At 47.8% G+C, this 11,363-nt stretch overlaps 1 protein-coding gene across 1 annotated transcript; it reads left to right on the plus strand.

Annotated features, from left to right (window-relative positions):
• The first annotated feature begins 347 nt into the window (after positions 1–347).
• On the plus strand, positions 348–11,228 carry UBAP1L (ubiquitin associated protein 1 like). Its single transcript, XM_019280816.2, has 6 exons — positions 348–575; positions 2,972–3,123; positions 4,426–5,166; positions 6,084–6,293; positions 9,110–9,211; positions 10,094–11,228. The coding sequence occupies exons 1-6, from the start codon at positions 560–562 to the stop codon at positions 10,226–10,228; spliced, it is 1,356 nt and encodes a 451-aa protein (XP_019136361.1). The 5' UTR covers positions 348–559; the 3' UTR covers positions 10,229–11,228.
• The last annotated feature ends 135 nt before the right edge of the window (positions 11,229–11,363 follow it).

Raw genomic sequence — 11,363 nt, forward strand, 5'->3', positions numbered from 1 at the left:
TTTAGGTGTAATGTTAGTAGTGTCCTCGCTGAACCTTTGCACTGGTTTCTGTCAGTAAGAGACGTGAACTAGTAGTTTCTGATAGAATATGAGTGCAGAAGTTTGCAGTTTTTGCTCACCTGTAGCACCCCAAAATACAGATTGCCATGAAGTCCTCTGCAGGTGTCATTCTGATTTGCTCTTCCCTACATCCTCCCATCCCTAATGTCACTTCCAGCATCTCATTACTCCAGACCCAAGGCCGATCCTGGGGAGTCTTCCCTGATGAAAACACACAAGTTCAAATATAAAAATAAAAAAACTGCATAAAACCAATACAAACCCAACAGTTTCAGTTCAGGCAGCTTAGTGACCAGAGGATGCTCTGCTTCAACAATTAGGCTCCTTATACCATCAGCATGTCTGATGGAACAGGCCAACCACTTAAGCTATGATTATCTTAAAGCTGTCCAAGTCAGCTGCTTGTCTGACACTGCAGGAATTTAAAGAGCTGAGCAGTAGATAAGGAGGCAGAAAAGAAGCAGCCGTGTTCTCCCTTGTGCTGTGCGAGGAGAGCTCCATGAGTTCATCTGATGGTAAGGACAGCTTCATATTGCTAATAAACATAGGGCTTGAAAATGCCAGGGGAGGATCTACCTTTAGGTGTGTTCTGTGGTTTGTTCTGTGTATTTGCTCCTGTCTAGCAACATCTGCATTAAAATGTTTAATAGCTTTAGTGAGGAAGTTGTTGAAGCCACACATGGGGAGGAATGTTTAAAATCTCAACTCATAAAATACATGGGCACAGGGTGTTAATTAAAAAGCATGTTCAGACTTGATTCCTGTTTTTCTGAGTATAATATTTCCCACTGGTTTTAAGAACTTAGTGTAGCCCACTTCTGAGAGGGGTTGGCTGTGAGTTTCCAAGCCTCATTTGTATCCTATTCCTCCCCTGGTCCTGGTGCAGGTCAGGTTTCTCCTGCTGTTTAGGCACATCCTCTTCCTGATGTGAACTGGTGTGCACTGGTTGGTGTCTGCAGTGTGGAGGTGGGCAGGACTGGTGTGGAGAAGATGAGGTCAGAGCCCTTGTAGGAGTTCCCTTCTGGTGGGAGTCGGTGTTTATAACTGACCCTCTTTTATCCTTTTCTTGTAGCATTTTTGTTGTCATTGCTCCTGCCCCAAAGTACTTCTTGTTTTCTAAACTGTGGTTTTGGGAATTAACACTTGTGGGAACCTCTCTTAGAGCACAGTATTTATGCAGTGAAATACAGCAAAGTACAGTACCATCATCTCCTCATATATTTCTTAATTGTGGCTTCAGACACACACACTACCCATCCCAATCCCTTGAAGTACAATTTGAACCTGAGTGGAGGCATTCTGGGTGACAGATGCTGAGACACTCCTTTCCTCAGCACCCTGGGATTTTGAGAAGAGCCGGTTTACAGCCCAAGCTGCAGGGAAGGTCTGTCCCCCTTGCATGCAGGAGCTGCTCGAGGAGTAGCAAAAAGCTGAGGGAAGGTGGCTTTGCTTACAGATGTTTTCAGGTGTCACCTTTGCCAGTGCTGACGTGGATTGTTCCATAGGCTGAGCCCTCTTAAGCTGAGCAGATGGCCTGGCTCCATGTGGGATCCCAACACGTTGCCTGTGTCGCATGTTAGTGGCAGGACATGTGCAGGAGCAGAAAGCTCGTTAGGGGTTCTGCTTGTGCAGAGCTATTAAAGGCTCCTGGCGTAAGCAGGCAAAGTGACAGCCCTGTTGTCATTCTGGTACAGCCAGCTGAGTTGCACCGAGTGATTGTACATGTTGACTGTGTGTGTCACTTTCTCTGGCCTGCAAGCTCTTTTTGAGTCCTTTGCCAACACAGGAAACTACCCTGAACCCCATCTCCCATTACAGACTCTCATTTTTGCATTAAACAGGCAGTTTTGTCATTCTTGTGTATATTCTTCTGCATATTTTCTTTTAGTGGTATGTTTATCCTTGTTGTCATAGAAGCTGTTTGTTTTTAAAGGAAAAAAGTGATTGGGAAAAGCACTTAGGGATGTCACATACATATTTACTGTGTGACCTGAGGATGAGTGCTGAGGACTTTGGGATGAGCAGGCACATACTGCCAGTACCAGAACTCGGTGGAAGACTGGCTACCAGCTCCTAACAGTTTATAATTTATAAAAGAAATTATTTTACACACTGTCATCACTGGGAAGCTGAAAGCTTGAGGCTTCATGCAGCAAGTAATGGCTTTTTACTAAACTGAGACATTTATAGACACCTGATGGCAACACTACTGCAGTAATATTTTCCCTGACACCATTCCCAGTTCACCAGCAATTTTTCTCTCCCCTGCAATTCCTGATCTAAAACCATCACCACACTTAAAATAAATGCATGGTTCCTGAAAGCTAATCTTAAAAATGGCTTGTTTGACATCCCCCTAATTCCCAAGCTTGCCTGATGCACCAGCCTCCTTGCCTGGCTCCCAGTTGGCTGCTGCCAGAAGGGATGCCCTCACCCCAGCTCCCTTGGGATGCTGCATGTGGTGGCTTAGCAACACGAGGCTGTGTGCATGAGCTCTATCACCACAGGTTGCACAGACAGGGGAGACCTGCAAGCTGTCCTCCTTGGGTGTGCTTTCTCCCTCTATGACTGTAATAAGTGCTCAATCTGTCCCCAGCTTGGGGAAGGGACCGTGCGATGGCACCAGAGGGAGAGGGAGAGACAGGAGGGATGGGAAGCAGCAGGGTGGGTATGGAGGAGAAAAATGCCCAGGGTCTCTGCCAAACGAAGCCATAAACTTGGTCAGGTCCTGCTGGCTCAAGTTGAGAATAGCAAAGGTTAGTTCAGACAAAGCTTCCTGCTGTCAGTAATTAAGATTTTGCCAATCTGTTTTTACCCAGCTGGCGCTTGAAATAGCTCATCTTTCTCTCCTTCCACCCAACTTAAGAGATGCTAGTCCTTCCTTTTACAGTTTTTGTTTCCCTCCCGGCAGCAAGAAATCAGGCAGCACCAATGAACTACCTGGATGAAGTTCCCTTCCGGATGGCCATGAGCCTCGATGGGGACTCAGAGGGAGAAATCACTTTAATCACTGCCCCAGACATTGAGGTCCCCGACTGCACTGACATCCTCATGAGCACCATGGTGAGTCCACACCCGGGTCACTGCTGGGGGATGCTCAAAGGGATGTCAGCAGTGTTCTCTTACGAAAGAAGGGAAGGGAAACCTCCTAACTGATCTCCTCTTCACTGTCTGGTTTGCAGCAGTATTGGGAGGAGGTGAGGATGATTTGTGGTGTGTGGCGGTGACAATGGGGTTGGTTTGGGGTTGCTTTTTAAAATCCTTTCCAATCAGGAGGGTTAGGTCTTTCTGGGATAGGAGGACAAACTTCAGGCTCTGCTTCAGGGTTGTTTTCTACTCTGGAGTTACCACTGTCTCTTTTATTAATAATATCTATTACATATTTACCAATAAATCTACCAGCTATAACCAGGCAACACTACCTGTGCCGGCAGCATATATCTATTTATATATATATATATATAAATATATAAATATATATAAATATAAAAATAGATATAAAAATACCCCGTGTTTCTCCCTACTTGGAGATGATTTGGTGCTCCCCTCTGAGGCCAAGTCATTGTGCTGCTGGTTCAGGCTGATCCTTCTGGAGGGATGTGGGGGTGTTTTCCTCCGGGAGGCTGATTTGGGTCCACAACTGACCCAAGTGGCAGGAGCAGTAAAAACAGCATTCCTGGGCTCTGAATGTACTTGCCTGCCTGTCAGGAGGAGACCTTGTTTGGAGAGCTCTGGGACGGGCAAGACTTGTTTGTTCCAAGAAAACCCTCAGATTTCAGTCACAAACACACTTATATTTTAAGCTGAACTATGTGGAAATGACAACTCTGTTTGGGGACCAGCCGAGCCCCTGGCGCCACTAGAGAATCCCGTGGCTGGTTCTGCTTCTGCCCGAGGTGGCATCTTCCCTGGCCCATGTGCCTGAAGTATCTCTGCCAAGCACTGTTGCTGAGGGTCACAAACGAGCTCTGCCACCATCCTGGGGGCAGCCTATGGCTGAATGCAGTGCCTCTCTGCAGGTGTCTAAAACGGGATGCCCACTTCTGTCTGCACCCTCCTACCTTCCACAGCAGTCAAAGTGACACAAACACCTCCAAGCATAAAACACTTTTCCAAAGAATTGTAGGTGCAACTCACAATAGTAATGACTTAATAGATAGACTGTTTTCAAGTATAAATTTGGGGATTCCCTATAGAGATGAGGCTGGCACTGCCCAATCCTACAGCCAACCCTAATGTTCAGGGAAATAGAAGCTGATATGGGAAGGCTGCAGCCTTAAGATGCCTTGTGGAGTTCATGGTTTGCTCCATGCCACGTGGTCTGGTTTCACATGTCCTCACCAGCTTGCTCTCGCTCTTTCACAGCACGACTTCTCACTGGAAAGGAAAGTGCTGTACTGGGTGGAGGTGGCCTCTCAGCAGCAAACCTCCCGGCATCGGGTCACTTCCGAAGTCGTCCCCACAGCTCCCCCATGCTGGCTGCTGCTGGTGGACCCCACTGACACCTACGGGGGGCGAGGTCGGGACGGGGCAGTGCGGCGCTCCGTCAGCCTGAGCGCAGCCGACAGCTCCTACGGGCATGCCAAGGGCAGGGCGGCCCTGTCCGACACTGAGAGTGACACCTGGCACTCAGAGGAGGGTGAGTACTCGGATGATGAGTACTCCTCAACCTCTTGGGAAGAGAATGACAAGGATGAGAGGCTCCTCTCCAGGAGGAGAAGCTCTGGGAGAAGTGTGTCTTCACGTCCCGGCTTTTACCAGACCCGACCAAAGACATCGCCTGGCTGGCTGGAGCCCTCACCAGAGAACAATATCCACAGCCCAGCCAGCCCAGACCCCAGCAAGCAGAGAAGATCCATGGTGATATTTAACAACATGAAGAACGAGCTGGAAGCCGCCAGGAGGAAGCTGGCTGCTTTGGTGCATCCTTTGAACAGAGCTGCCACAGGGAGCAGGGGGATCCCGGTGCCACGGCTGCTCCCCCAGTGTCCTGGCACCAATTGCAGCGTCAAGTATGGGCCAGGTCCGCACATGTCCCAGTTGCCAACTCCGCCAGCCACAGCGGCGCCAATCCCTCCCATCAAGCAGCACAAGCCCACAGTACCGGTGAGCAGCTTCCTTTGCTGGCCCTTTGTTCATTGCTGTGAGAGGAGGGAGGTGGAAGGCATCGAATTGGTCTCATTTGGTGGGGGCTGGCCAGAAAAAGGAACCAAAATGGGGCTTTGGAAACACTGGACCCATGAGGAATTGCTGAAGTTTTCACAAGAAGTGAAGAAAGGGTTTGATTTTTCTCACTGAGGTTGAAAGAAGCTTTCTGGGTGCACATTTACTTGCTCTGACCAAAACATCTGTGTTTTTCCCAAGCAGGGTCTAATCTGATTTTCAATTGAATCACTAAAAAAAGAGTGAAATATGGGGGTTTTGTTCTCTTTTTGCTATGTTATTCCCTTCTAACAGATATAAGTGGGGTTTATAGGGAAATGTTCCCTTACAGTCATTATGTCTTTTCTGGGAAACTATGGACTTCATAGTCCTACTAGAAATACAGATCATTTAGTGATAGAGACAGTGATGTGAAAGGATGGAGTAAATAATACTCTGTCACCTTAAATCTGAATTGCACCCTGCTTTTAAGAAATTGCATCTAATCCAGCTGCTTGAGAGATTTAGGAGATGAATTACTGAAAACCTGCGATAAAGCCATCAGACACATAAATGACCAGGTTATTTATATGCATTTGCATTTGACATGGAGTATTTAAGGAAAGATTAAACACCTGTGTATTTGTACAACACCCAGCCTGAGCTGACCTGTATCTTCTCTGACCTGTATCTATAGCTGAGCCTGGATTTAATTAAGTCCAGTCTCATTTGATGCCCATTTGATGTTCCTTGTATGGGAATTTTCCTCTTCTGGAGAGAGCAAGGTAACCACCATCATTCAGAAGCATTGCCTCAACCTGGGTCGTTTCACTTCATTCCATGACCTGGAGCAGTAAGACCATCTGCTTTTTTCCTTGCAGTCCCTCAGCCCCTACACTTGCCTCCCCCCTGCCTCCACGCCTGGACGACCTCTCAGCTCCCACAGATCCCAGACGGATTCCTCGGCTGACCTGCTCTCTGCACTGAGCCAAGAGGAGCGAGACCTCATTGAGCCCGTCATAGCCCTGGGCTACCCCACCCACAAAGCCATCCTCACCCTCCAGAAGACTGGAAGGCAAAGCTTAAGTCAGGTTGGTGGAGCTGGCACAGCACTGTGAGAAAATTTGGTAAAGGAAAACTTGATTTTCATGGAGAAAGGGATGGCTGTCTACTTTGGGGTGGATTTTTGATGGCCTTGGCTTTCCACTTTGGTGTCAGACCACAGCTGACAGGGTTTTCCATGAGATTACACTTTTGCTGTAATAAAATAGCAATGAGTCGCCCTCAGCTTTTCAGCGCATAATCATGGCTGGTTTTGTTATCTGTTCAATCTGTTGTGTGAAGCATCATGTCCTTTTGAGGTACAAATTTTGCACCCATACATGGAAACTTTTTGCACATCGTTTTTCCCAGCTGTTGGATTTGTGTGATTATTGCCATGGCTCATCCTGTCAGAGCAGGACTGTGGGAATACCTTGGAGATTTGGTTGGGCTCTCTCCAAAACACAACTTCTCTGTGTTGGAGCTAGCAGGGAATCCATACAAGCACTGCAGTGGGTTCCCAGAGCTCTTTTCCTGAGGAACCCTCTATAATAACCTGGAATTTATTAAAACTATTTAACATGCAGCCTCTTTCTACCCCTGGTATGTGAGTACATCCCTGCCTGCTATGCTGCATCCTCATTCCTAATGTCTCTGCTTGTCCAGACAAATGTCACAATGGTCCAGGTGGGTTCAGAGCATCCATGACAAGAGGGAGGCTGCTGGCTCTGATTCCCTTGGCAAACTTGGGGCTGGACCTGCCCATCCCAGCAGAGGATTTTAGGGCTAAATTATCCAAGTAGCTCTTGCAGAGAGAGAAGGGTCTTAATCACAGCTGAGCAAGAGGGATATCCATGGGGTTGTCAAACCAGGGAGCAGGAGCAGATCCTGGCAGGGCATGAGCAGGCACGGTGCCGAGCAGCCACTGCCGGCTGCCAGTGTCCTTCCCATTCCTCTGGGAGTTGCCTCTGCTTCGTGGGCACAGAGAGATGGGCAGAGCCCAGCCCATGTTGTTTCATAGAGCCATGCGACGGTGTCTTGTAGCACCTGCTGGGTTCAAAACGAAGAAAGAGTGCATCTTACTAAGGATGGAAATGGGTACAGCCTGCTCCCTTCTGTATAAACACAGGGACTTCCATTCCCTTGGAGAAGAGATTACTGCACCAAAAGACAAGGTCTGCTTTCTATCTCATGCCTTCTTCACCGGCAGTTCCCATCTTTCCCATTTATGCCCAGTGCAGCCAAGATAAAGCCTGACCCTTCATGCATCTCTTATGAGTACCAAACTACCAAATTAGTCTAAATCTTCCTGGAAAATATGTTCCAGCTGAAGTTAAAAAGAAGACACATGGGTGCTCTTTGTTACTTGGTGGTGATAGAGGTTTCGATGTGTGACAATGACTACTTCAATTGTGAGGATTGACTGAAGTATCAGATGGTAGCCAAAAATTGTTCAACTTCCTTGCAGCGTCAAGTGAAACTGGCAGAGCCCACCCTGGTAGAGAAGGCAAGGCCTTTTGTAACCTTCTTTAGAAGCAATGCTTTCCTAATTTTGGTGGAAGAACTTCTCTGAAAGGCTCAAGCAGGACTAGTTGCCCCAGCATGCCAGAGGTTCATCATGTAGGATGTCATGGACTAAAAGGCACCATTGCATTTTGATCCATGATCATTGATAAATTCAAAATGCATCGTTGATCCATGGAGTCCTCAATGTACATATGAACTGAGACATGACAAAGGCTGCAGCTGGTCAGTGTTAAAAAAAATCTTTTTGTTTAGTCTTGAGGATATATATATATTTTTAGCGATAAAAAACATTGAGTTGACAAAGGCACCAATTTCATGCTGGGCTTGACCAGGCTGCCAGGATTGTCTGTGTTATGCTGTGGGTGAGCGGCTGTTCTGTCACAACAGGGGAAGAAAATACAGCAATGATCGGGGGTTGTCATTAGCCTGGTAACGAGAGAAATAATATCAGGTGAGGAATGCCAATGACCAGTGACTCCTTTCTGAGTTACTGCACTCCTTAAGGCTGGTATTTCTGAAAATCCCTACTCAACTGTTCAGCCAAAATAGATCAACTCAATGTTTGAGGGACTTTTTTGTCTTTTTCATGTGTTTTATGGTCTTTCACTGAGTCCTTCTCCTTGTCTATGGCAGTGCTGGGGAGGGCGGAGGTCTGTGCGCTGGTGGATCTGGGGAGAGATGAATCAGCTTCTCCTTGGATCAAGAAGCTTTGGAGAGACCTGTGGGATGTTTTTATTCACCCTGCTATTGTATAGCTCCTTTATTATTGCCTGTCTCATATGTTTTTGGACAGTAAGTGATTCTCATGGTATTTTAAAGATGCTGCTGGGAATTGTGCTGTCAGCACTCCAAGAACAACAAGGAAAGCCAAAAATAACTGTTTACTTTCTGTAATGACAGCACACAGGTCTCCCCTGGGGTGAGTTTTGCACTCAGACCCTGGAACAAACCCATGGATGACTGAACCCTGGTGCATCAAAGGGATGTGGGGTCAGCTGAGTGAAGTCATCCCACTGGGACAGGCTCTGCCTCACCCTGCAGCCTGGAGGCCATCGCTCTGTATCTCACATGTTCACATGTCTGGTTTGCTCCTTGTCCTCTCTCCACCTTGTTCCCATTCCCTCCCTGGGAGGGTGAAGGGAGTCCAAGATGTTGTCTCCCACTGGGAATCCTGCAGATAGACAGACCACCCTGGCTGAACATTAGATGGGAACCAGCAGGATGGTGGTGGCTCATGTCCCCCTCATGGTGTGTCCCTGGGAGGTGGCAAAAGGGCTCCTGACTGGCGTTGCTCCCCATGCCTGCAAGGCTGGATTAACCTGACTGTCTTCCCCTGCAGTTCCTGAGCTACCTGGGTGCCTGTGACCGGCTGCTGAAGCAGGGCTATGAGGAAGGGCAGGTGGAGGAAGCCATGGAAATGTTCCAGTACTCGGAGAAAAAGGTCGGAATGGAATGGTACAGCCCAGCACTTTGTGCTGTGTCCTCCAGGCTCTCTTTTCCAGTGGGCTGCATGCTTCCCTCTGCCTCCACAGCCCCTCCTGCAGCCTCGTGGAGGTTCAGACCTCTGGGGCAGTGTCACCATAAGGACCCCTGGGGGAGGACACCTGCTCCTTCACTCTTCTCCACCCTTCCTCTCACCCTGTTGTGCAGCACAATGCTCACTCAGCTCCTGGACAGGGAGTCCCCTGTCCTAAGCCCACCAGCACTCATGCTCTCTCCTGCCCTGCCAGCTCTCCCTTCTACCCCCATGGAGGAGAATCATGGAGAACTGGGCATTTGTCTCCATCATCAGTCTCCTCCTGGGGGTAATGAAGAGTCTGGGGAGATAGAACTGCATGAAATCTGGCCTGGCACTGTTTGCTGGGATGCCGATGCCTGTAGGATTGCCGTGGAGCTCCCTAGGGCAGTGGCAGTGGGAGGGCGCCCGGGTCTTGGTGTTGGGGAGGGGTTTATTTATTGGGGACGCAGCTCTGGTGTTGTGGCACTGGGGCCCAGCCCGAGCAAGGCGGGGAGCAGGACAAATGAATTCCAGCTGTGCTCACTGCCATTCCCTGCTCTCTTTATAATACCAACAAACACTGCATGGAATTGATATAAACGTTATAAGGAATAAGTGAAGCTGGAGGCTGACTTTATTAAGTATTTCTTATTTAAGAAGTTTCAGTGCTACCAGGGATATGTGTGCCCTTGATCTGCTGTCATGGTGATACAACCCAGCCAGATCTTCTGGCTGCAGCCTTGTCCCACAGTAGTGCTTCTGCTGCAACCCCATGATACATCCATCCATGATAACATCACTCCTGTCTTCTCATTCTTCCTCCAGGCAGCTGAATTCCTGCATCTGTTGGCTCAGTTTAATGATATGGGCTTCCAGCAAAATGAAATCAAAGAAGTTCTTTTGCTTTGTGGGAATCAGAGGGAGAGGGCGCTGGAAGAACTTGTGATGAAAACCCACTGAGCAGCATCCTGGAGCAGTCACAGCTTCCCGTCTCCACACCAGACCAGAAGGACTCAGGTGATTCTGCTGCTCCATCCCCACCCCTGGAAGTACCAGACACAGACCTTCACAGCTCTGCCTTGGTGTCTCATTTTATGGACATCCATCATAAGAGTGCTTGCCATTCAGGCACCGACTGCACAGCAGGAATGTTTATCTCCTCACCCACGCATCCCCACCCTTGATCATCTCAGCTGTTCAGATTAGATGAAAGAAGATCCAAACCGCCTTCGGCTTAGATTTTTGCAAAACCCAAACCAAACCATAGTGTTCTTCCTCCACCTGGGATGATGGGAGTCATGTTTTCAGCTACAATCAAATGAGGATTCTTAAGAGATTATATAAATCAACAGAAGAAATTGTTTTCCTAAAATTTGAAGGCTCCTGCAGGAACATGTGTTGGTCCTGGCTTGGGAAGAGTCTCAGCTGACTTAGTCATGGTTGAATACTGTAATTGAAATCCACTTTGATCGCATTAGCTTCTCATTTTAAACCAGAAATGTGAGAAAAATACACAGTTCCATTTGGGTAAGGAAAGAAAACAGGTTGCCCTTTGAAATACATGAGGTTTATCCAGTGTAGTGAAAAATGGTAGAGGCAAAGGTTTGTCCTCAGGCAACTTCATGAAATGAGAATAGAGAGATGGGGAATTGCTCACTGCCCTCATGCTCTGCCCAAATCAGGAAAATTCAGGGGACGCTTCCCTAAACTGTGAAGACAGTGGCTCCAAATGAAGTTAAGCATGAATGTCAGTGTCAGGAACATCTGGATGCCCAAGGGAATTTCTGTATGTAACTGAATGACAAAGAATGGGAGATTCGGATCACTGTACAGGATGCGTGTCTTGGCTTGGCAGCGGAACAGTGGACAGTGTTTTCACATAAAGTATGTTATTTTCCTCTGAATTAGATACAGATGTAATTTCTTTGAGTAAAGATGCTTGGGGGGGGTTCTTCTGCAACATGTTTGTGTCTTTTTCTGTCAGGATGCCAACTGGCACAACCCAGCAGAGAAAATCCTTAGTTGTATTAGTATCATTTTTCCACTGTATCCTTCCAAACAATCTCACAGCTCAGTATACTGCCATCAAGGTAAA

The sequence above is a fragment of the Corvus cornix genome, chromosome 10 (assembly GCF_000738735.6).
Source record: "Corvus cornix cornix isolate S_Up_H32 chromosome 10, ASM73873v5, whole genome shotgun sequence".
NCBI lineage: Eukaryota > Metazoa > Chordata > Aves > Passeriformes > Corvidae > Corvus > Corvus cornix.

What these genes read in the sequence shown, in the direction of transcription:
- UBAP1L (XM_019280816.2), top strand. An exon ending in AGCACAAGCCCACAGTACCG is followed by an intron (nt 5,167 to 6,083) that starts GTGAGCAGCTTC and finishes TTTTCCTTGCAG; the next exon opens with TCCCTCAGCCCCTACACTTG. An exon ending in GAAGGCAAAGCTTAAGTCAG is followed by an intron (nt 6,294 to 9,109) that starts GTTGGTGGAGCT and finishes CTTCCCCTGCAG; the next exon opens with TTCCTGAGCTACCTGGGTGC.